Source organism: Sciurus carolinensis, chromosome 6 (genome assembly GCF_902686445.1).
Source record: "Sciurus carolinensis chromosome 6, mSciCar1.2, whole genome shotgun sequence".
Lineage (NCBI taxonomy): Eukaryota > Metazoa > Chordata > Mammalia > Rodentia > Sciuridae > Sciurus > Sciurus carolinensis.
The window spans coordinates 53191034-53217662 of record NC_062218.1 but is presented as its reverse complement, the minus strand read 5'-3'; the positions used below and the strand labels follow the sequence as shown (position 1 = coordinate 53217662).

Sequence of the window (26629 nt, the reverse complement as noted above, 5' to 3'; positions counted from 1 at the left end):
GAAAATAGATTTGCTTATGTAGAAGACACTTTCATTTAAAAAAATATATGCTTACTAATAGTTAGGTTTTTAATGTCCAAAAAAACAGGAAGGTAATTCAGTAAGATATGTGGAAGCAAAACCAACTTAACATGAACAAATATATTTTTCATTTAATAAATCTCCAAAAATGTAAAAATATCAATATTGGGAAAATGGAATGGATGAACCTATTAGCTGTTGTAAGATGGGTTTTAGAAAACTATAGACATGTATCAAAACTTCAGAATTTGATTTTCCTCTCTGATTCAGTAATTCTAATCCTGGGAATATATTCTAGAAAAATAATCTGAAACAGAGAAAATGGCTTATGCAGCAATATTCATATAAATGGAAAAATGAAAACAATGTCTATCAACAGGAAAATAGATACATTTGGTAAAAAGCAATAAATATGCTATTATACCATAATTTAAAAGTATACACATAAAAAGCATTGCACTCTATTTTTGAGTGAAAGAAGGAGTATCATGTTGAATATGTTAAAAAAAAAAAAGAAAGAGAGAAAAAAGGAACAGTACTCTGAATTCTTGTTTAGCTCCCATGCCCTTTATAGGCAAGAAGCAGCAGGTGGTGACAATCTTAAAATCACATTTCTGCTGGCTATACCTTACCAGCCTACTGTAGAATTTAAGCAGAGAACATGGGTTAGTAAAACGTTTTCTATTCTATATTTTTGAAGAGTACATCCTTGTGAAATGGCATAAAGTACTACATGTCTGAAAAATCAAGGGCTTAATAATGATTTTTGCATGGTGAATTTGAACTAAAATTCTCACATTTCATAAGGAAAAAGATGTGTGACTGATTTAGTTAAACATGTGACTAGGCTGGGCATGGGTGGTGCACACCTGTAATTCCATCCCTCTGCTCTCCCCTCCCCTCCCATCCCTCCTCTCCTTTCCTTTCTGTTGGTACTGAGATTGAACCCAGAACCACTCTACCACTAAACTACATCCCTAGCCTTTTTTCTTTTGAGACGGGGTCTTGCTAAATTGTCCAGGCTGACCTTGTACTTGGAATCCTCCTGCCTCAGCCTCCTGAGTAGCTAGGATTACAGGCATGCATCACTGTTCCCAGCAACAGTTTGTTTTTAGAGACAATTAATGTGCTAATGGCACTGGCTCAAAAGTGGGGACTGTGACAAACACAAAACATCCTTTTGGGCCTTTCTTAGCTTTTCCTATATTTAAGACTAGACTTTGTCTGGCTGCATTCTAAAACAAGAAAAGACATTGGGCAGAAAAGAAACATCACGAAAATACAGGGGTACATTATAGGGAGTATAGCATCTACTTAAGAGACATTTCTGTTTGGCATAAGATGGGGAATTATTCAGTCTTCTGACTTTTGCTAAAGGAATGAATTGCCAACCATTTACAGTATGGCTCTTCAGCACAGAAACTTTTCACTTGGAGAAGTTATTTTGAAGGTGCCCCATCTAGGTAGACTCTGTTGGTGCATATCTCCCATTTGGTGTCTGTGCCTCCAGTTCTGCCCTGAGTCCCATTTACTTTTCACACTGCTGCCAGGTTGGATGGACATTTCCCAAATGCAAATAGATCATGTCACTTCTTTCTGTTAATGGTTTCTCACTGTCCTTAGGATCAACTAAATCCTTAGTATGGATAAAAAATATCTTTTAAAAACTGACTCCTGCTTATCTCTTCAGACTCATCTCTTTCCTTCTCTTGGTTATATTACAGTCATATTTAATATCATTTAGTTCTTTGCAAAGAGGACAAAGACTTTTCACATACTTTTCCTTTTGTCTCTTCTTCACTTGGTTCCATCTTCTATTAAACTTCAAAACTCAGCTGAGAAGTCATTTTCTCAGGGAGACATTCCCAGATTCTTAGGTCATGTTTAGTTCTTCCTGTTACACATTTACATTGTTCCCTATATCTACCCTTTATATAATGCTCAATCCCTTCTATCGGTATTACTTGTTAAACCTGTTCTTTTCCCTAACAGCTCAGAGAGGGCAGCAATGAGTCTTCCTGTTGACCACCAAATATGGTTATTAGTATATGATAGGTTTTTAATAATTAGTTGCTTTGGGGGCGGGGAGAAAAAAATGCACAAATAAGTGATACTCAGCATCTTTGGAAGAATAGTTACTACAATTATTATTCAAAAGACTGTGACTCCATGAAAACAAGTTAATAATGCATTTCATCTTAATTTCATTTGATGTTCCATTTCTTTTGAAAACTGCATATAACTTAGTACTCTGTAATTAAAATTTCCTATACCAAACTTCTTGTCAAACTTTCCCTATGATTATTTTCATGCTAAGAACTGATGCATAATCTTTCTTTACTAGTAATTAGGTGTCATTTATAATACAGTTTCTGTTTAGATTAATTTAAACAAATAGGCTTGGGCTTTTTAATTTACTTTCATTTTGCCTGTTTTAGTTATTATGCCTAAAATGGTATGTCCTTGTATATATATGGCAACATCAAAAATAATTGATTTTGGTCTGCCCCCTACCTTTTCAACATGAAGGGCTGCTGAAGAGATTTGTTTTATCAAGTGCCAAATATTGCAGGGTGTATGCAGCTCGCTCCCAAATTATTGTGCTAGATCTGTCTCTTCTCATCCCTGATTTCTGATAATTTCCTCATACTGCTACCTAAAGATTCAGTGATTACTTGCAATAAACAGGGTTTCATTACAGTAAAAATCAACTTGTGGATCAAATGCCTTATTTCTAGGCAGTTTACCATTTTAAGTTGAGTTGGGCAGCTGGCATGTGACATGCTGGGCTGGAAGAGATCCTTTCATCAATTGTAATAAGCTCTTCTCCATTTCATAATATTTATGTCTACCTGAATTTCTGAAAATATGTGTCTCTATGAAGTTCCTGTACTTCATATGGGAGTACCAGGTTAAAACTTCAAATTTTCAGGCTTTTTCACTTAAATGTCTGGAAAGAACTCTAAAATTTGGATCCTTATATTAGTAGCCCAGGTCCTTTGAGCCCTATCCTATATAAATATATCTTTTTTTAATTTTAAGAGATCTTGCTTTCCCCAATATATAATCAAAATAGGCTCAATTTAGTGACACTGGAAAACAATATATGTATGGATTTCTAAAAAAAATTTTTGCAGTTATAGATGGACAGCATGTCTTCCTTCCCTCCTTCCTTCCTCCCTCCCTTCCTTCCTTCCTTCCTTCCTTCCCTCCGCATTGCTAAGGACTGAATCCAGTGCTTCACACATGCTAGGCAAACACTCTGCCACTGAGCTAAACAGCTCTAGTCCCAGGAGTTTGGTTTTATAAGGTTACCTGGTCTTCCCGGGAAGTTCCCTTCTTTGCCTGTTGCTTTCTCAAAGCTTCATACTTTTGCTTTTCTCTTCTGTATTCTGCAACAGCACCATCTGGAATGGCTTCTTCCTCTAAAATAGTAGGAGAGTATTAGAATAAGTAAAACAAAGGCTCTGTGGATTTATATTAATGTATATGCTCATATCACTAAAGAGGAAGTCTAAATTTGAGCTTGGTTTTTCTCCATTTAATTTCTTTTCTTTTTTGGGGGGGCACCAGGGATTGAATTCAGGGGTACTCAACCACTGCGCCACATCCCCAGCCCTATTCTATATTTTATTAGAGACAGGATCTCAATGAATTATTTAGCACCTCACTTTTGCTGAGGCTGGCTTTGAACTTGTGGTTGTCCTGTCTCAGCCTCCAGAGAAACTGGGATTACAGTCCATTTAATTTCAAAACAATACTAATAACTTCCATCAGTCTATAACTACTTCCTCCATTAGAAAGTGACTAGTGTTAATTTATTAAACAATTTTGTGAATGCCTTTATTCTATCTTATACTATTTTAATTGTTCTTCTCAGGCATATTTAAGAAGATTATAAAATCACCTATCTTCACTTTTAAAATAATTCACCTTACATTGTTCTCCTGCCTTGTAAGACAGAAACTTTCAAATATTGGTTGATGTCACAATTACTTGCCAATTTCATTCCCCAATAACAATGACCAAACTTCAACTTGATGGCACACAGAAAATAAATATATCTAACAAATAAGTCAGGACAGATAACAGAAGTAGACAAAAGTAGTTTTCACTAAATTAGAATTTAGAAAATAAATCTATAGGTTTGATCCTGCAATAATTACATGTGAAGATTAGTTAACATTTTCACATTAAAAAATGTGGACAGGGCTGGGATTGTGGTTCAGTGGCGGAGCACTTGCATAGCATGCATGAGGCACTGGTTTGATCCTCAGCACTACATACAAAATGAAATAAAATAAAGTTAAAAAAAAAGCTGAAGTTTTTTAAAACATTTGTGGAAAATTTTGCCTTAAAAAATACAAGTAACATTTACAATGGTTTATTGTTATATATTATATATTAGTGAATATTATGGCTAAAAACAAAAACGAATTAAAACACAACAAAATAAATCCCAAAGAACCCATCACTTCCTGCCTTTGACAAATCAAGACAAGTCAGATGTGATTAAGAAGACTGTTGTCTTTCTACTCAAGCCTTAGTTATTTGCTGCATTGTTACTTAGTTTGAAGAACATTACGAATGTGCAATATATTAGAAATCTTGTTCAGAGAATGACCTAATAAATTGTCTTTTTGTGGTAATTTAATATAGGTTTGATAGAACTTGAAAGGAATAATTTGTTTTATAAACAATTTTACATGTACGTTGAAGTACTGTATGTCCAACTCTGCTTTCAAGACTAACAGCTGAGTATACACACACACACACACACACAAAAGCTGAGCACATTAATGAATAGAGCCATTGCAGAAATAATATCTGAGGTACCTATCCTTAGAAACCACTAGTAAAGAGAGGATGTTATCAATGTTGGTATATATATGAAGTGATTCTTATAATAGGCTTTAAAATTACTTTCATATTTTTATTTTGAATTACATCTTCTTTATCCTATAACACTTGAATTTTCATTGTCCTGGGATAAAGATCAACCACCTTAACATTTTAGGATCTCCAAATGCAGCAGTTAATACTCTATTTTCCAGTTTGACCTCTCACAACTCCTTTGCCACATTCTCTTTGAAATGGTTTCATTTGGTTTCCTAAATATTATTCTTTAAATTCATCCTGCTCTCTTGAGCCTGAGGCATTGCACCTGCTGCTTCTTCTTTTAGGAATACTAAAAACACTCCATCTCTTCATTTCCCAATTAATTTTCTTTGCTAATTCCTACCCATTCTTTAGATGTCAGTTTGGCTGTCATTTCATTCAGGGAGACTTTTTTGATTCCAATCATAAAGTTAGGTTTGGATGTTGCTCCTTTGAGCTTCCACAGTACCTTTTACCACTTATCACACTTAATGGTAATTTCCTGTTTATTCTTCTTTAATCCTTACTGGACATTAAACTCTTTGAGGAAAAGTCACATTTCTCTGGCACTGAGGGTAGTGCTTGGCAAGTGCTGGAAGTTCAATAAGTAGTCAAATGAAGTAATAATGGAATTGGAGAAGGGGAAAATCAGCAGGTAGTAGGCTGATTCCCCCACCCTGCAGCCTCACAGTATTTGCCATGCACCTGGAATCGCCTGCTTCCTCACACTTAGGAAACTGATGATATTTCTTTTTTAACATCTCTTTATGGTAGGATTTCATAAAATCCTAAGGCAAATTCTGATGAGTATGCTTAGAACTGGCTAATGGTTTAATAGTTAAAACAAAGGCAAAAGAGAAAGGACAAGTTCTTAAGTAGATTTTCAGCTACAAGTAACTGAAAACCTTTATTTGTGGTGAGAATTTTAAAATAAATGGAAAGGCTGATGGAGATGAATTCAGCTATCTCATGTCACAGGTAAGTCAAGCTCACAACCTTCAAAACAGATTCATTTTGGTGTACATGGATCCCTTTACACATGGTCCCCTTTAGCAAGGACCACTTGATTTCACTTTTAAGGAATGTGTAGTAAAAAAAATTGTGCCACAAAGAAGCCTTAAGAATCAATTTCAAAAAGTTAAGGATAGGTAAATTTAGGTAAATAATACAGTAAAGAAACTCTATAGCTATGCTATTTATAATATTAAAAGTCTTTTAATAACCAAAAAATAATCATCTCATCTTGGAAACCAGTAATGACAATTTTTTTTCATTAGACTTTCTGTAATTATTATTTTAAGAAAAACAAATTCACAGTCTAAATACACACACACACACACACACACACACAGGGAATTGTCTGGCAGGATATACCTCAAGGTATTTTTTTATTGTTATGGCTATTATTATATATATATTTTTTTATTTTTTAGTTGTTTTTAGATATACATGAGAGCATTAATCTCCAGGATATACAAAGAACTAAAAACACCTAACACACACACACACACACACACACACACAAAAAAAAAACCTCACCAAATAATCCAATCAATAAATGGGCAAAGGAACTGAACAGACACTTCACAGAAGAAGAAATGTGAATGGTCAGCATACTACAGAGATACAGCCACATCAATGTTCATAGCTGCTCAATTCACAATAGCCAGACTGTGGAACCAACCTAGATGCCCTTCAATTGATGAATGGATAAAGAAACTGTGGTATATATACACAATGGAACATTACTCAGCTATAAATAATAATAAAATTATGGCATTTGCAGGCAAATGGATGAAATTGGAGAATATCATGTTAAGTGAGATAAGCCAATCTCAAAAATCCAAAAGACGAATGATCTCACTGATAAGCGGATGATGACACGTAATGGGGGGTGGGAGGGGGGGCAAGAATGGAGAAAGGAGGGACTGTATAGAGGGAAAAGAGAGGTGGGAGGGGTGGGGGGGAAGGAAAAAAATAACGGAATGAATCAAACATCATTACTCTATGTGAATGTATGAATATGCAAATGGTAAGCTGTTACTCCATGTACAAACAGAAACAACATGTGTCCCATTTGTTTACAATAAGAATAAATTAAAATAAATAAACAAATAAAAAAAAGTGAATAAAAAAATTTATGGAAAAGTGTTCAACATCTCTAGCAATTAGAGAAATGCAAATTAAAACTATACTGAGATTCCATCTCACTCCAGTCAGAAAGGCAATAATCAAGAATACAAATAACAATAAATGTTGTCAAGGATGTAGGGAAAAACTTTAAAAGTAGCTATACTGAGGTATACTTTGTATATAGTAAAATTCATCTTTGGTATGCAATTTAATTAATTTGTTGTTGTATACAGTATGTAACTTCCACTGTAATCAAAATATAGAACAGCTTCACAGCTCTATATAAAGTACTAAATATATCCCTCTTAGTTAGTTTTCCTCTTTGGGCATCAGGCTTCAGTAATTTGCTTTCTGTTACCATAGTTTTGCCATAACTAGAAATTCATATAACTACAATTAAACCATATGTAGTCTTTTATGTCTGACTTCTTTCACTAAGCAAATATTCTTGAGATTCATTTATGTTTTGGAGTTCCCTTTACATAATTGAGTAGCAGTTCATAGTATGGATATACTCTAATTTGTTTATTCTTTTGCCAGCTGATGGACATTTGAGTTGCTTCTAGCTTTTGTCTAGTATAAGTAAAACTTTGATGAACATTCATAAGTCTGATTGTGGACATATATTTTCATTTCTCTTGGGTAAAAATCTAGGGATTACCAGGTCATTTGGTAAGTATATGTTTGATTTTATATGGTTCTGTCATCACCCAATCAACAAATGGGCTAAGGAAGTGAACAGACACTTTTCAGAAGGAGATATACAATTGATCAACAAATACATGAAAAAAATGTTCAACATTTCTAGCAATTAGAGAAATAAAAATCAAAACTACTTTAAGATTCCATCTCATTCTAATCAGAATGGCAATTATCAAGAATACAAGCAACAATAAATGTTGGCGAGGATGTGGGGAAAAAGGTTCATTTATACATTGTTGGTGGGAATGCAAAATGATGCAACTATTATGGAAAGCAGTAGGGAGATTCCTTAGAAAACTTGGAATGGAACCACCATTTGACCCAGTTATCCCATTCCTCGGTTTATACCCAACAGGCTTAAAAATCAACACACTACAGTGACACAGCTCACATCAATGTTTACAGCAATTCAATTCACAATAGCTAAACTATGGAACGAACCTAGACGCCCTTCAGCAGCTGAATGGATAAAGAAAATGTGATATATATATATATATATATGATGGACTATTACTCAGCTTTAAAGAAGAATAAAATTCTGGCATTTGCTGGTAAATGGATGGAGTTAGAGAATATCATGCTAAGTGAAATAAGGTAAACCCAAAACACCAAAGGCTGGATGTTTTCTCTGATATGCGGAAGCTAATTCACAATAAGGCAGGGGGCAGGATAGAGAATAGTTACTTTATGTTAGTAGTGGGGAGGGAAAGGAGGAGAAGGTATGGGGGAAAAATGATAGTAGAGTGAAACAGACATTATTACCTCATGACTGATGTGATCCTGCAATATGTACAATCAGAAAAATGAGACTCTATTTACATATGATCTATCAAAATGTATAAATGCGTTCCACTGTCATGTACAACTAATTAGAATAAATAAAATAAAAAAAAATTAAAAGAATAATCAGTTCTCTGGGCATCATATAGAGTGGTGGTGCTAGTTGTGAGGTACAAATGGGGAGTAGTTATTTGTTTCAATTTTTGTAACCAGCCTAGGATCAATATATCAAAGATCAGAATGTTTTGAAATAACTACAGGTAGTTGCAGAATGATTTAATATATTCATTCTAGAAAAAATAATAGTATGGCATAAATAAAGAATAAACAGTTTTTATGGAATGGAAAACACAGTTGTATCTCTTTTCCATAAAAACATTACAGGAATATAAAAAAGATGTGTGCAATGTAGTTAATTCTCACGTGAACATTCACTGAACACATAGTGGACAACTCCCAGTCAAACTGGGTTAAGTGGTGAAAAGTTTTCTTAAAACAACAAAAATGAACACTTTTTTTTTCATTATGGAAATTTTCCAACACAAATAAAGACAAAATAGTATAATTACCATTTGTATTTCTTCTTTTGAGAAGTATTTAATTCATTTGCCAATTTATTGATTGGGTTATTTGATTTTTTGGTGTTAAGTTTTCTGAGTTATTTATACATTCTGGATATTAATCCTCTGTCAAAAAAGTAGCTAGATTTTCTCCCATTCTGTAGGTTCTTTCTTCATATCTTCATATTCCTAATTCTTTCCTTTGCTGTGCAGAAACTTTTAAATTTTGTACCATCTCATTTATTAACTCTTGGCATTATTTCCTGAGTTTTAGGGGTTCCATTGAGAAGGTTGTTGCCTGTGCCTACATGCTGGAGAAGTGTTGACCCTATATTTTCTTCTATGAGTTGCATAGTTTTCTGGTCTAATTTCTAGGTCTTTGATCCATTTTGAAGTTGATTTTTGTGCAGCGTGAGAGATAAGGGTCTAGTTAATTCTTCCACATAGATAATCAGTTTTCCCAGCACCATTTGTTTAAAAGGCTGTCTTTTTTCCAGTATAGTTTTTGGCACCTTTGTGTCATCAAGGATCAGATGACTATATCTGTATGGGTTTGTCTGTGTGTCTTCTATTCCATACCACTGGTCTATGTGACTGCTTTTCTGCCAGGACCATGCAACTTTTGTTATTATAGCTGTGTAGTATAATTTGAAGTCAAGTATTGTGATTCCTCTGGCGTTTTTTTTTTTTTTTTTTTTTTTTTTTTTTTTTTCTTTTTTGCAGGGGCGGGGTGCTTAGAATTGCTTTGGCCATTCTGGGTCTTTTATTCTTCCAAATGAATTTTTGAACTGCTTTTTACAGTTCTGTGAAGAATGAAATGTATGAAACCATATTCAACATCATTAGCAATTAGGAAAATGTAAATCAAAACTACACTGATATCAAGAACACAAATAATAACAAATGCTGGAGAGGGTATGGAGAAAATGGAACATTTTCACACTGTTAGTGAGACTGTGAATTAGTACAACCACTATGGAAATCAGTATGAAGTTCTTCAAACGACTAGTATGGAACCACCATTTGACCTAGCTATACCGTTCCTTGGTATTTATTCTAAAGAATTAGAGTATCATGCTACAGTGATACATGCACACCCATGTTTATAGCAGCACAATTCAAAGCAGTCAAACTATGGAATCAGTGTTAAGTGTCCATCAATGATGAATGTATAAAGAAAATGTGGTATCTATACACAATGGAGTTTTATTTAGCCATAAAGAAAAATGAAGTTATGTCATTTGCAGGAAAATGAATGGAACTAGAGACCAATATGTTAAGCAAAATAAATCAAACTCAGAAGGTCAAGGGTTGTATGTTTTCTCTCATGTGAAAGCTAGAGGAAAGAGGAAAAGAAAGGTGGCAGCTGGTGGTGGTGGTGGGGATCTCATAAAAATCAAAGGGAGATCAATAGAGGAGCCGGAATGGGAGATGGAGAGGGAGGGGAGAAGCGTTGGGGAAGATATTGGCTAAATAATATTGTTATATTGTGTGCATGCATGAATATGTAACAACAAATCCCATCATTATGCACAACCATAATGCACCAATAAAAAATGTGGAAAGTACAATTAACCTCTTTTACATATCACCACTGCCAACAGTTCTAAGCTGTGAGCAATCCTATTTAACTCAGAAGGTATTCTTAAGGCATTAAAACTAACACTCAAACAGGAACTAAGAACTCATACTTTTTCTCTGATGGGTACAAAGAGTCTGTTACAGAAAGGGTCAATGAGCATGGTATGATTAGAACAGTCCCTGGAGTGAGAATGATCTGAATTTTAGTTCCAGAATTTACTATATGTGTGACATAGGGATAAGTTGTATCATCTTTCTGTGTCTATGTTTCTTTAGCTATAAAATGAGGATAATGGTGTTTATTTAACTTGTTGTGAAGATTAAATGAAATACTGTCAGACACCTGGTGAACACTTAATAAGTTATTATTATTATTATCCCATTCAGATAAAAAATGTTAAGGTACCAAGATACACTCACATATTCTATACATTTATATGCTAACGTTATATATATTTTTCTTTGTTACAGTTGACTTTGATAACTTAAGGGATATTGCGCTTTTGCTTAAGTTGAGCCCATCTTGATCTCCTACATATAAATATACTTCTTTAATACTATGGAACTTTTTTGTTTTGATGGAAGGAAAAAAGAAACTTTTTTTTCTTTTTTCTTTTGGCTAGACTATGGAGCAATCAATAGTCTAAATATGGTGATAAGGATTCCTCAGTAGAGGTGCTCTTGGATATGTTCATATTTTTATCTTACTTTTCCTCTGCATTCCTTGCATTTAACTTAAAAGGAAAGTTAATTAAGACAACTCAAATGAATTAATTTCCTCAGGATTCAATGAAACCACATTCCTTTTTTTATTTTCTAGCCATGATATGAAAACACAGGCATATAGTTCCAGTATATTTGAACATATCTGCCCTGATAATAGCTGAACATTGTGTTTTCCTTCTTAAATGTAGTCATAACCATCTTCATAAATGTGTTGTATAAGGCCATTAGTGGCAGTGAGAGCAAACATCTAAAAATGAATAAGATTCCCTCATAAATTTTATAATTTGTTTCATAAATCTCTTTGGCAATAAGAATAAATTTAAAATAATAAAGAGAAGAGTTGCAACCTGAGTGATGAGTGAAATGGATTTTACTTTGAAAAATGTTAAGGAAATAGTTGGTTAAAACTGTAGGACTTTTAATCATTATTTAAATGATCCCAGATCCAATAACTACTTTAACTTTCTCTTTTTAAAGAGGCTGAAAACTGTTTTCAACACTACTTGTATCTACTGCATCTTGAACTATATCCAATCTTAGCAATACTCTAGTTCAACAATTTTCAACGATGGAGTGAGAATTATATAGAATTCTAGAATGCCATCTATGCCTCAATTGCTAAATCAACTGTCATCTGACCAAGTGTTGGGCTGTAATCTTATTCTGACTGCAGCTTTTGCCTTCCCAGGGGGGTAAGTGTGTAAAAAGTAGACTTTTAGCCTTCTGGTCATGAGTGAGACCATTTTGACTTTAATACAACTACTGAATTTTGTAATGAAAGTTAAGAACTCAAATACGTGGTGCCTCAGGGTTGAATGGATAAATCATAGGCTGTACCCTATCATTACACAGCTGTAAATGCTCTGCTACTTCTCCTAGTAAAGAATACTCTAAAAAGATTCATGGATTCTTTAGTTGCTTAGGACTTACGCTTTTTAACTACAACTATCTTTGGGCTTAACTACTTGGATGTATTCTGGAACTCTGGATTTGATTTTGGATATTAATCATTTAATTCTAATTTGATTTATCCTTTAAAGATATACTCAATAGAGGTATGAAAAAGTTCTATTGACTACCAATTTACAGGTGGACTAATAAAAGTTGAAATGAACAACTGAATTATGCAAATCTGATATTAGGGAAGAACAGATGGTTGGGCAACTGAGATTGTTTTGAGGGTGTTCTCATTAATCTGCCTATTTTCAGAATACACAATCTCAGCAGTGAAACAAGTAGCACTTTGGTCTGTGTTGATTTAATCTTGTGATAATTTCTTGCAAACAGCTATAAAATAAAAACCAATGTCATTTAAAGTATAGATGAAGAGCAACTTGATGCTACTTTTTGTCTGCCTGCCTGCATGGAGGATTAGTTGATTTGATGCAACTCCAAATAATTAAGATGCCATATACTACTAAATGTTCTTTACTAAAATTTCTCTTTAGATAAAATAAAAAGGACAGATCATATCTTATGGAAATGGTATTTCATTCTAAGACTTTAAGAGATTTTCTGAAGTTAAATTTCATAAAGTTAATACTAATTTAAATATTCCAACTAATAAGAATCCTTAAAATCTTTAGTTCTTGGGCCAGGGTGGGAATGTAACTCAGTGATAGAGTGCTTATTTAGCATGTACAGGGTCCTGAGTTCCATCCTCAGGGCTGAAACAGGAAAAAAAAAAAAAAAAAAAAAAAGTAAAAAAACTTTTTAATTCTCACAAAAGCAATTTCTCTATCCAAATTAATATTCACAACTGCTTCATAGTACGGACTCACTCTCAGACATATCAGTTTGCTAATGAATTCCATTCATTACATCCATAAGGAAAAAATGCCAAGATTTGGTTAACAATGTTCACAGAAATTCCAGGTGGAAAAGGCTAATTAGGTAATTTATCTGAGCCATTTGCCAAATGCCAATGAAAAGCTTGAAAATGAAAGCCAGCTTTGCATCAAGAATTAAGAATAAAATTTGGCTCAGGAAGACTGATTCAGTACAATATACTGAGGTTAGAAAAACTGGCCTCTAATTTTTCATAATGTAGATGTCTTAGAGTTACCAAAATGGAAAACATATCAGGTAAGTACAGAAACTCAGTTGAATTCATGGTATGTCAATTTTTTTCTGGAAAGTCATAAATCTAAACCATTAAGATCAGACAAGCCTAGACATATCCCTAGGTATGTTCATTGTCTGTTCTACTTCTTTGTTTTGTGAAACATTTTTAGTCACTTGATTTAAAGATATATTTACCCTCTTTTTGTTTTTCTTGTCCCAAATGAACAGTCAACAGCTTGAGAATAGTTGTGAAGTCTCTTGATGATCTTGCACTATATAAGTCTGTTATACTAGGATTAAACCTGCTAAGGCTCCATCTGGATGGCATGGAAACTGTAACTCAAACATTTTACATAGCACATAGAGCTGAATGCAATGATATCTGCTAAGCAAACCCATCTACGCAGAAAAGCTGGCAACTCTTCTATTTCCTGATGGGGTATATCACATGAGTATGGAGTCTGCTCAACTATGAGTAATCACAGGACATTCATTTTTTGTATTTTCATTTCTCATCAGTATAGTCTGAATAATTTCCTTAGCTCTGTATTTTAGTTCACTAATACTCTGTTTAGTTATATCTACTCAGCTTTTACTTATTTATTTTTTATTTTGAGGTGGGGGCCTTGCTAAGTTGCTTAAGGCCTCACTAAGTTGCTGAGGCTGACTTTGAACTTGTGATCCTCCTGCTGCAGCCTCCCCAATTGCTAGGATTACAGGAATGTGCTATCATGCTTGGCTCTACTCAGTTTTTAAACCATAAACTGAGTCACTGATTTTAGTAACTATTTTTTTTTTATTTATAGAAATTCTGTTTGGCTCTTTTTCAGATTTATCCACTATTCATAGTTTTAGTCTTTAATTATGATTTTTATTCTTTTAAAATCTCTTCAATTATGTAAAATACATTATGTTGCATCTTTCAGATTGCTGGGGGATATGTTAATATCCACTCTCTTCCTAGAGTGGTCATTACTTTAAATGTTTTAAATGTTAAACATTCCTTTAAATGTTTTCTAATTTTTTACCATGAACTTATTTTCAATCAGGCCAGCATCTTCACATACTCTATGGGAATTCTCGGCATCCAAGATTGTATAAAAGTTCATTCAAAGGTTTTTGCAGATAATCAAGGGATTCCATTGGTCCAGGGCCATTTGTTTGTCCATGTTAATTTCCTGATGTAGGATTTCTATACCTTATACACAGTGTACATTTAGACTTTACAGTCATGATTGTTAGAGGTATAGAATTCTGACTTTTTAAAAATGAGAACTCTAGTTCCTATCTCTTTAACCCAAGGCCACATCTTCTATCCAAATTTGAGATTAAAACTCCAGCTCCTTCCTATCAAAGCCTACATCTAGATCCAATATCATCTTGGATAACTATAGTATCAGTTTGATTTCTTTTTTTAATATATATTTTTTAGTTGTAGATGGAAACCTTTATTTTATTTATTTATTCATTTATTTTTATATGTTGCTGAGGATCAAACCCAGTGCCTCACATGTGCTAGGCAAGTGCTCTACCACTGAACTATAGCCCCAGTCCCTCAGCTTGATTTTTTAATGTTCTGGTTATGTCTTCCCTTTGTTTCTGGCACCTAAATATTTCTCCTTCTCTCTCTCTTTATTTCTTTCTTTTTCTCTGTCCCTCTCTCAAGATTGGCTAAAAATTTAAATTGGGCTAGATCATATTTTAGTCAGCATTTCCATATATATGTAGAAGAAATTTCGGTATTAGTTCTATGTTCCCTGAACAGGAAGTACCACATTCATTTCTTATGTGCTTGGATCATTCTGATTAAGCAAAAATCGAATAAACAATTAACCTGAGGTTAATCTTAGTTACATAACACTGCATTCTAGGAAGTAAAAAAAAATAGCTTCTCTATATAAAGAATGCTCTACTAATAAAGATGTAATATAATGACTACTTATTAACTGATATGTCTATGAAACATATGCTAAATAAGTAGGAATTAAAGGGAGGAAAAAAAACAAATATTCACAAGGACTTACTATTTGTTAGGCACCATTCTAAGGTGTTTTGATTATCTGTGGAGAAAGTATCCATCATTCTATTTTACAAATGAAGAAAGAGGGAGGACTGCACTTGGGATATGGTAGAGCTGGGAAGTGAGCCCAGGTCTGTATTACACTAAAGGCCTTCTTTGTCCTGTTGTCTTCATTTGAAACTTAAAATCAGAAAACAAAATTCTCAAAGTGTCCTCTATGAGCCTGGTACTCTGAGAAATGAAAGAAATGTAAAACATATATGATACATGCTGTTTATTCCAGAAAGTAATTTAAAGGGCAAAATGAACCTAATTTGTGAAATCAAGCGTTGACTCTACTGTTTTTTTGGATTCATAAAACCAGGATCCTAGAAAACTTAAAGATTATATATGTTATGGTATTAGAATAAAACTTTTAAAATATATTAGCTATTTATGAGATAAAATTAGGTAATGTATATGAAAGTGCTTGGGGAAGAGAATATCCAACATCATCAGAACCATCAGTTTCCTATTAGAGCAGCAGAGCTGGATGGTACCTAGAGTATCTTCTAATTTAACTTTTCAGCTTATAGATGAAGTAACTAAGGTCTAGGTAAGTGTAGTTACTTAACTAGTGTTCCATGTGTTAGCAGCAGAGCCTGAGTTAAAATTTACATTCCAACATCTAGTACAGATCACAAACTGTAGTAAGACTGCACATTAAGTACACACTATACCCTTGTTTCTGCATGTTATAATGTCCCTAACCCTCCCCCTAGGAGCTAGTCAGAAACTGCTCCACTTGAATCTCTTCATTGGCTACCTAGCTAATCAACCAAAGACATCCATCCACAAATTTCATTTTACTTATAAAATGAGCATTGTATCCACATTTTCTATTGTCTCAGGACCAGAGCTCAAGGTTATCAATTCTAAGTAGCTGCAAATTAATTCATTAAAAAAAAAGAAGGGAATTGAGTGGCTATTATAACCCAAAAACTGTTAATAAGGCTGCTTGTGAATGATTTTAAATGGCCCCAAATCCCTTATATCAAAGAATATTTTGCAAAATTGCCACAATAAGTGAATACTTTTACATAAATAAAAGTGATGTGGTTATAACAGTAAACATCATTTGAATAACAAAAGCAATAGACTTTAATGGATATAGAAAATTATTAAAGCTACTGATGTCTAGCTTTATCATCATTCTGGAAACTATAAAGTGTTTTTTTTTTTTTTTAATTTTAACAAATCAAATCTTGATTAGTTTCAGGAAAAGTGCCAGACTTGAAAAAACCTAACAAGATAGCTAAGATTTCAAGTACTCACTATGAGCCAGATACTAGTAGGTGAATTACTTGTTTAATCCTCATATTCAACAACTCTCTGAGGAAGACATGTTATTAACCCCATTTTGCCAATGAAGAAACTAAGGTAGAAGCACGAGATTAAGTAATTTATCAGGGATTATAAACCTGGGAATATAAACCCGTGTAGTTTAAATCTAAATTATGGGCTCTTAACCAGCTTAGTTATTTCTTTTTTATGCTTGAGAAAAAAAAAAAAACTTGGAAGAACATATTTCAATTGGACATAAAAAAGGAATCTGATAACATATCCATGACTTGATGAAATAAAATCTTATATAAAAAGAATCCTATATTTCCCCTAGACTAGACTATGGTTCAAAGGATAATTAAAGAGTAAGAGAAGAGCAGCCCACCAAACAGTGGGTTAATTCAAGTAGTTTCCACCCAGGAAGAATGCCTTATGGCTTTGTCTTGATTCTCTCTAATGAATCACACTTCCCCCTCATTTGAACCTTTAAAACATGTCACAGCTCCTAAGCAAACTGTATCATAATTGCCTCTATCTATATTGTCTCTAAGGATGCAAGCTCACCCAGGCTGAGTCCTCACAATAGCTCAATAAATAGTAGCTAAATAGACAGATTGATCATTTTTAGGTCTTGAATTACAGGAGTGTCTAAAGTGACTTTATTGCTTTTACTGTATGGAATATGTCCCCAAGGAGCTTGCAGGGTCTTACAGTCCTAAGAATACAAATACTTTTTCAAAAGATAAATGCCTAATTACATTGAGTTTTAAGAATTAGATAGTTTCTGATTCTTGTTAAATAGAGGTGAGAGGAGTTAGTGAACTCAATTTTAAGGCAGTAGTCCCTGATTAAAATCCCTGGGCACTGTACAAGTTGCAGCGATTCACTGAGGTTCTACTATCTCCTTTACTATCTTCCTTGAGGACCTACTGGGGATAAATGATATATTCCCTTCTTCCAGTCAGAATGCCTTTCCTTTATTTTTCTTTAGTAAGAAATAAAAAGTCTGTGATATTAAAATGATAGCCTACATAAAACATATTCTTTACTATCACTATTTATAATAAGGACCCATAGTGTTTGCCACATTTACTTACTTTGTTTTAAAGATACTTGTTCAGATGATACCTTCAAAAGTGAATAAGAAGACAACCATTCTCTTCATTCAATGAAATTTCCAAAATGAAAACTTACTTATAATGAAAAAATTATTTAATGAGGGGGTGTCACTCTGTGTACAGGTACTTTACAAAAATGAGATAGAAGAATGCCGAAAGTTTAATTTTTCTGTATTGTAGGCTACAATAAGAAAACTATCATTTTTTCATTCTGTTTAACCAATTTTCATTTTCAGCATACTTTCATACTACAAATGGAACAATACTGGCTCCATCTGGTGGTCAGTAACTCTATACTTCCATGAAAATTAGTCAAAAGTGGTTAACTTAAGAGCTACTTGAAATATTTTGAACGATGAAGTATGCCTCAACACTGAACACTGATTCAGTCTAAATGTAGATGGAAGTATTAATTTTTCTCCAATAGTTTACCATAGATTCATTGCTTCATACTATTTTGAAACAAAATAATTATAAAAATAAAGTAACATAAAATGCTTTCCTCTAGTTTTTTTATTATCTAATTTGAGAAATGTATAGGTATAAGTTGTTTCAGAGAATTAATAATATGGTTAAAATTTATCCAGATTTCAGACTGGATTACATTTTGGAATACAAACTATAAAAATAGTCACTAATTTTCAGTTGTATTTTCCATGTGATGCTTCCAAAAGAATAGGTTGTAGAAATTCACATCTAGAAATGCTACACATTTACAGATGCTTAATCTTGATTTTTAAACTATATAAAAGGAGTATGTCCAGAATCGCAACATAAAATATTAGTATGAGAAGTTCTTAGACAACAACCTGCTCATTGTGCTTAGTTTATAGATGAACAAAACACGTTCAGAGAAGTTAAATAATTATGTTAAGCTGGAAATATCAGAAACCAGATTTTTTGACAAGCCAATGTTGTTTCCTTTCTAAACACATGACCACATGTACTTTTTCTCTGTAGTAATACTCACTGCAGATATATTTCATTACAATCTAATAACCATTTGCAAATCGTATATTGTGATCAATTATGAAATGAAATATACGCTTAATATAATTTTAATTCCCCAATTAGGAATTTTCTTAATTTGTTATTTTCCTTTAAGATTTAAGAAAATTTTAAAAATTTGTTTTAAAGCCCTACTCCTATCCAAATACAAAATTTTATCTCATATATTGTTTTCATATATTGTTTAGGCTATATCATTTGGAGTTTACAATTCAAATAGCAATCATACTGGTAAAAATTCAGTCAAAATAGCACATAATTTAAGCTACTACAAATATACCGAAATCAATTCAAATGAACTTACGTAAACTTACTTAATATGTTAAAAGAGTAAAGACAGGTTCTGAACAAAATAAATTGGTTTGAGTCAGCCTTAGTTGTCATATCTTTTTACTAAAGTGAACAGTGCATTTACTCTATAAACTTAGAGACTTTTGGACTCTCTGATAAGTAGCTTTTTACAAGGTGTTTCTCTATTCTTCTTGGTAATGATTCCAAGAAACAACCGTAATATACAAATGATTATTGAGGATTTTTGAGAACTTTTAAGGGACATGCAAGTCTTTTTTTCTGGGGTCTCCAGCTTTCTACCTATCAGCTGTAGTCTGCTGTTCCTGCTCACATTCACCTCGTGGTCTCTCATGAGAACCTCTAGACTAGCGCAGAGGCTGATTGATGTTGCCCTCAGGTACCTCAACAGAGCACACTTTGTACTTCTCCAGATGGTGTGACCCACAATTCTTGTAGTTTGATGGCCATTTTGACAACATCCCCATGTTGCCCTGTCATTCTGGAGTGGAAACTACAAATTATGTACACTGTACTGTAGCAACAAGAGAAGAAAAAAAAAGCCTAAAATTCTTCAAGATGAAAAGATTTCATGAAGCCAATCAGGTATGATTACACCAGCAAATTAAATACTACAGAATATCTGTGTTTCTAACACTACTTAAAGGAGGGTTCTATTGTTTTCTAATAAACTCATGAGATAATTTTCTCTAAGTACTTATAAGAGTTTACAAACCAGTTCAAAAACAGTCCTTAAAATAACTTACTTGCATGTGTGGTACGGCATTTTTCTTCATTTCTCCTATATGACTGCAGAAACTTAAGCAATAAATATAATGGCTTCTAAATTATAAATGTGACCACTACTTACCAGCATTATGAGCATATTTTAGGACCTGTCATATCTGAGATAAAATACTAAGAGCTCTATGCCTGCTTTCTCACTTCACTTAATTCGGTAACAACAGAAGAGGTATTCTTATCCCTATTTTATGCATGAGGAAACAGAGGTTCAGAGAGGTTAAATCTCTTGCCTCAGGTTATATGGCTAGTAAATGACAGAGCAAGGACTTGAAATCAGGCCTGTCAGACTTCAAAGCCCATATTGCTTCTACTCTATTACACACACAATTATGGTTGGGGGTGATGGTGATACTATGCATGAGAATGAGGGAAATAATGATAGTTCTCTCTGTTAGAAGTTTGTACACTGGACAAGGAACAAGACATACATCATTAACTGTGCAGAGGAACAAATGACATGAGAGATCCTGATGAAGTATTTAGGAAATTCATACAGAGGAGCGAGAGGGAAAGTTTGGTGGAGGAACTGGCAGTGTAACTGGATCTTGAAGGAGAAATGAAGACAGCCATAGCAGGTAGAGGAAATATAACCAAGGCCTGAAGGCAACACAGTGCAGGATGCACAGGAGGAAGAGGAAAGCTGTTCTTTGAAATGAATAATGGGTAACTAAGATGGGGAATTAGAAAAATAAGATAAAAGTCTCATTGTAAAAGTTCCTGAGTATCAGATTAAAGAACTGAAACTTCATTTTAGTAAGCATTGAACAGCATATTTTATATCTTTCTGGTCTATAATGCAAAGAATCATTCATAAATGTTTGTGAGCCTTTTATAAAACTAAATGAAGTGTGTCATTCCACTGTAGACTGTTATGTTGTTTAAATTTTTTAAAATGAGTTTTTTTTTTTAAATTTTAGTACTAACTTGAGTTAGTTGACAAAATGGGGGTGAGTTCCAAGCTTTTAGATGCCCACACTTAATCAATGAACAATGCATTCCTCCAAAGTTCAGTGAGAGGAGAGAGAGAGAGAGAGAGAGAGAGAGAGAGAGAGAGAGAGAGAGAGAGAGAGAGAGAGAGAGAGAGAGAGACTGAGAATGGCTTCCAAAATCTTGGGATTTTTCCCTAATAATTTTAGGAAGAAACTTTGGAAAATATGCTGGTAAAGTTATTTTTCCATACCTATGAGAATATTCCGATTTAAATGGGAAAATATGTACAACTATTTTAAAGCACCATGTCCAGTTGTTTCTGGCCCTCTTTCACTGCCTCAGAATTGCTTACCTGCCTAGACCATATTCCCTACCAAGGTACACAAGATTCTAGTTCAGATTTCAGCCCTCTTCACCAACTCCATCTTTAATGACAGCTCTAACAAATTCAATTTTGAGATGGAGTGAAGGTAGGAAAAGGTCACCAAACTATGCTCCATCTTAAGTCTACTTGTGTCCAAATGGGCTTCTGGAATCTGGGATTGCAGGGTAAATTGGATGGGGGTCACTCTGCTCAATTTTAGTGGTAATGCTGTGAATTGTAGGCTCACACTCAGCCTGCTGATTCTGGCAATAAGCTAACAGGTCATGTTGCTTGTGGTTTATTTTATTTTGTAAGGAAACAATGTTTTGCAATTTTACAGTGGAAAGAATATTGGATAAGAAGTTCTGACTCTTCCTCAAATGGTTAGGGTAGGTACTAAATATCTTTACTGTTTTGGTTTCTTCATTTGCAAAATGGAAACTATAATACTTGTTTAATTCACTACTCAGGACTGTTAAAGAATTAAATGTAATGAAGCATGTGACAGGAATTTCTAAAGTGTTCATGTTATATAAATATGAGATATTATAATTTGGCAGCGAATACTAGGCACTGTATTTTATGTCTATAGGTGATTTTATAGATATGACTCCTTTCAAATAATTAAATCTCATTTGAGGATGCAGGGAGTAGATGCAATATTTTTCATTTTAGTATAAAACTTGTTTGATGGATATTAAATCCTAATTTCAAAGCACAAGTAAAACAAAAATTGGATAATTGTGGAAAGTTCTTTTGTGAAGTAAATCATCAAAATTTAATTTATATTTTCTATAAATTTGAAGGCTCAAATGTAGTATTGCTTATATGGGGCTCACCTATAATTCTGAATTTGCTTAAAGAATAAAAAGTATTTGATGGCATGCTGACATGATGGAAAGTGCTTTGCTATCTTATCTTCTACTTACAGCTGGCACTTTAAGTGCTTTCCATGTGCCAGGCGGTATTCTCAGTGCTACATAATAACTCATTTAAATATAAGCAAAGTAATTGCACTGGAAAGACATGGTTTTACACTGGAAACCTATCCTTCTGGTAAAAGTTAAACACTGTGGGAAAGTATGTGATGAGAGTATGTCTGTGAGCTCTGACTGAGAAGGCCACCAAAGTCATACAAGAATATGAGCTTCTTGAGGGCAGAGACTTTTCTTTTTTACTATATTAGGTCTGGGGCCTAGAATATTATCTACTATATCTTACATTCGAAAAAATATTTGAATGAATAATTTTTTTAAAAAAAGGAAAGTGATTTTTCAGTAGAAAATATATTCTTAGAGAATGGAGGGTTGCACAGCCTGAGTGTTCCTGTAGTCCCAGCTCCTTGGGATGCTGAGGTGGGAAGATTACCTCAGCTCAGGAATTTGAGGTCATCTTCAGCAACACAGCAAGAACCCTCTCAAAGAGTGGAGAGATGGATAAAACAGAGTAGGCTCAGTAACTGGCTTTCCTTGTTCCAAACCTAGAAGAGCTGAGGTCATCATGTGCCATTCTGGGCTTAATGTCACTGGGCATTCTTTTGAGGTACTGAAAGCCAAAGGAGTTCTAAAGAAACAATAGAAATATACTGCTCATCAAGGAGTCTTGTCAACCAAAGCCTCTAAACTCTATATTACAAAAACCCATTTTCTGAGTTAAAGAAAAAGAATTTTAAAACTTTTTTTTTTTTTGTTTTGGAATGGCATTAATTAACCCTTTAGTAGAGAGATTATTTGGATTTGTCTGATAAGTTCCCTAAACTGAATTCATTGCTAAAGTAATCTTATACTTTTTTTCCTCGGTGAAGTGAAAAATTTATCACCTTCTTATTTTGGATTAGAACATAATTACAGACACATTCTCAATGATTATTCTTTTTTTTAAAGCTATGGCTTAGTCACTATACAAAGAAAACACTATACAAAGCAAAAACAATGAGTGGGCAGAATATTTTGAGTTAGCAACTTTGTATTCTACTTCCAACTGTCACTCACTAGGGTGAGTATGACTCACAAAAGCTTATCTGTTTTCTAAGATGATAAAACACATTATTAATTAGTATTATCTTCAAGGTATATAATGAATTAATTCATGTAATACACTGTTATATTACCCAGAATAAAAACAGTCTGAATAATAGAAAACTAAGTAACCAAACTTAAGAAATATTTCAGATAAGCTGAGTTTACTGGATTCTCTCCCAATAGTCTTCCCAGCATTTTCACAAGATATGTACCACTGACTACCAAAGTCTTTGGCCGTAGTAGAGCAAATGTTGCAACGATTTTCTCTTCAACCACAACCAAATGGGTGAGAATAAACATAATTACTCTTTTATAAATGTCTCATAGGGCAACTTAGCACAGTGTGGAATGAAGAATAAAGGACTTCCTCATGGGTTTTATAGAAGGGAGAACACAAAGGACTTATTTTTGATGTTCTTCTATAGCAGACTCAAGTCAGATTCCTGAAGTCTCAAATAAAACTGCAACTAAAATATTCAGAAATAAACTAGAAGAATGGAAAAAGGGAAATTAATGCTGCTAATTCTTGGCTGGAATTATTTGAAAGGAGTCCACAGTAAGTTGCTTCTAAAGAGAAAGAATAGTAATATAGTATATAGTGTGCATTGCCAAATAGTAATCATAAAATTATAGACTTATATAATATAATAAAGTTTTAATTTAATACTCTTTCTTAGGTTTTCTGAAAGTATATGGACATTCTGTCATTGTGCCTTAAATTATTAGTGAAAAGGGAAGAGTAAATAATATTGAATGAAAGATTCCATACCCCTTCCACTCTATGTTCCAGACACAATTTGCAAGAAATGACTTGATGTTTTCTCTTATCAGCAAGCATTTGTACATGCTTATCCTGTGGGAAACACCTTTATTCAGCCAACTTACTGACCTGAAATAGTAGTCTAAAAAATGTGTATAAGCAAGGGGTATCTAGGGCAAAAAAATGACCCATCAAGAAGTAAAAAGAAAATGTTGGAATGCTACTTGTTTTAATTATATCTTTTAAACTATTCTTGCTTGGTTATATGATAAATAGCACACCATATATACTTTTAGTTGTACCTACATGTAAGTCCTTAATACATTTCAAAAATACATATATTGAAAACTGTTCAACATTTATTTTGAAAGTGTTACCATTCAAAATGGTCCATCTACTATCAAATGAACAATACATATAGTATATCCATAAACTAGAATATTTTTTGGGCATGAAAGAGAAAGAGATACTTTATACATCCTACAACATGGATGGACCTTGAAAACATGCTAAGTGAAAAGAAGTCAGGCATAAAAGACCACATGTTCTGTAAGCTATCCAGAAACAGAGAAATCTATATAGAGATAGAAAGCAGATTAGAGGTTGTCTAGGTCTGGAGGAGTGAAGACTGGAGCTGTAGAGATGATAGCTATGGTTTCTTTTTGGGATCATGAAACTGTTCTAAAATGACTGTAGTGATGGTTGCAAATACGTATGAATATAGTAAAAACCAATGAATTGTACACTTTAACTGGGAAATACATGGTATGTGAATTATGTCTCAAAAAAACTTTTAAAAATAAATACAAAATTTTATTCTTCAGGTGAAATAAAATATTTTTGGAGATCACTGGTCTTAATAACACATGATTCTACTTAATGGTGCCTTATGGATTAAATTGCCTTTCCTTTGCTACTTCAAACACTCATGAGAATATATATCTCCCTCTGTTAAATTATAAGTTTTTATCTTTATTTCCATTATGAACTAGAATAATTTTCAGATGGTTTGAACAAATAAAAGTAAATTGAGGGCTGGGGATATAGCTCAGTTGGTAGAGTGCTTGCCTTGCAAGCACAAGGCCCTGGGTTCAATCCCCAGCACCACAAAAAAAAAAAAAAAAAAAAAAAAAAAAAAAAGTAAAATGATAAAATAGAGGAAGATGTGGATGATTGTTTAAGTGATTTTTATCAGATATGCCTATTATCAGGTAAATAACTTTTATGTAAAAATTTCTAATAATAAATGTGATATCATAATATTGAAACTAAGATGTTCAGAAAAAAACTACAAAGCAATGGTAAAAAGAACAGTAAGCTTATTTAAATGAGAGATAACATTAACTCTATGCAAACTTTCCCCAAAACAAAACACAAGGAAATATGTCCTAACTTATTGAACACTCTGATACAAATTTTATATAAAGATATTACAAAAACATAAACCTCAAAACCACAGACCAATGGTTTTCTTGCAAATGGATGTAAAAATCCTTATGAAAATTTTTGACAATGAATTTAAAAACAGGAAAAAAGGAATAATTCATCATGAAGTGGGGTTTATCTTAGGGATGCAAGATTGCTTTAATATTAGAAAATTAATCAATATAACACACCATAGTAAGTCTAAAAATGAAACTCACATGATCATCTCACTAGATACAAAAGCACTGGACAAAATTCAACATTCATGTATGACAAAAACTCTTAGCAAAACAGGAATAGAAGGAAACTTCTTTCATCAGATAGAGCATCTACAAAAAAACTCTGCTAACATCAAATTTGCTGGTGAAAGACAGAGTGCTTTCCCTCTAAACCAGGTAAGGATATGTGTGTTTACCACTTCTACTCCATAGATGCTACTAGAGCAATAAGACAGGAAAGAAAAATTTAAAAGAAATAGAATAAAATTATCTTTAGACACAGAAGATTCGAGTTAAAAGGAAATCACACACATACACACAAAATCCATAAAAGAACCTACTAGTACAAGTAAGTAGGTTTAGCAATGTTGTAGGATTTTAAGTTAATTCACAAAATTAAATTGTATTTCTTTGGAAATACATTTGGAAATCGAAACAAAAACCACCATTTACAAGATTGAATAATGTAAAATGCCTAGGGACATATTTTAAAAAATAAGAGAAATATTTGTATACTGGGAAACTATGTAACATAGTTGAAAGAAATTTAAAAAGACACATAAACAGAGAGTTATACTACATTTATGAAACAATTCACCTCAATATTATTAAGGTGTCAATTCTCCTAAATTCATCTGTAGATCTGACATGATAGCAAACAAAATTCTAACAGGACTTTTTGTAAAAACGGGCAAGTTGATTCTTATGCTGGCTGAGCAAGGGCATGATAGTGCAAAGCAGGAGGACCTTTTGATTGGAGGACTGGTTGATTCAAAGATTTACTGTAAATTTAAATTAACCAAGACAGGGTGGTGCTGGTGTCAAGGCTGTTATATAAAGAAAGAATCAATGTTTACAGATAAATGTATGCATAAAAGGTCAAGTGATTTTGTTTGTTTGCTTTT

At 33.3% G+C, this 26629-nt stretch overlaps 1 protein-coding gene across 2 annotated transcripts in view; it reads right to left on the bottom strand.

The window, feature by feature from the left end:
- Cwc27 (CWC27 spliceosome associated cyclophilin) overlaps positions 1–26629 on the bottom strand; it is a 244990-nt gene that overhangs the window by 40349 nt on the left and 178012 nt on the right. Inside the window, exon 12 of one of the 2 annotated variants that reach the window (XM_047556515.1) lies at positions 3337–3446. In XM_047556515.1, coding sequence (XP_047412471.1) covers positions 3337–3446 — 110 coding nt within the window. Of the gene's footprint in view, positions 1–3336; positions 3447–26629 lie in introns of those variants that run through there. The other variant, XR_007109165.1, reaches the window with a different exon arrangement.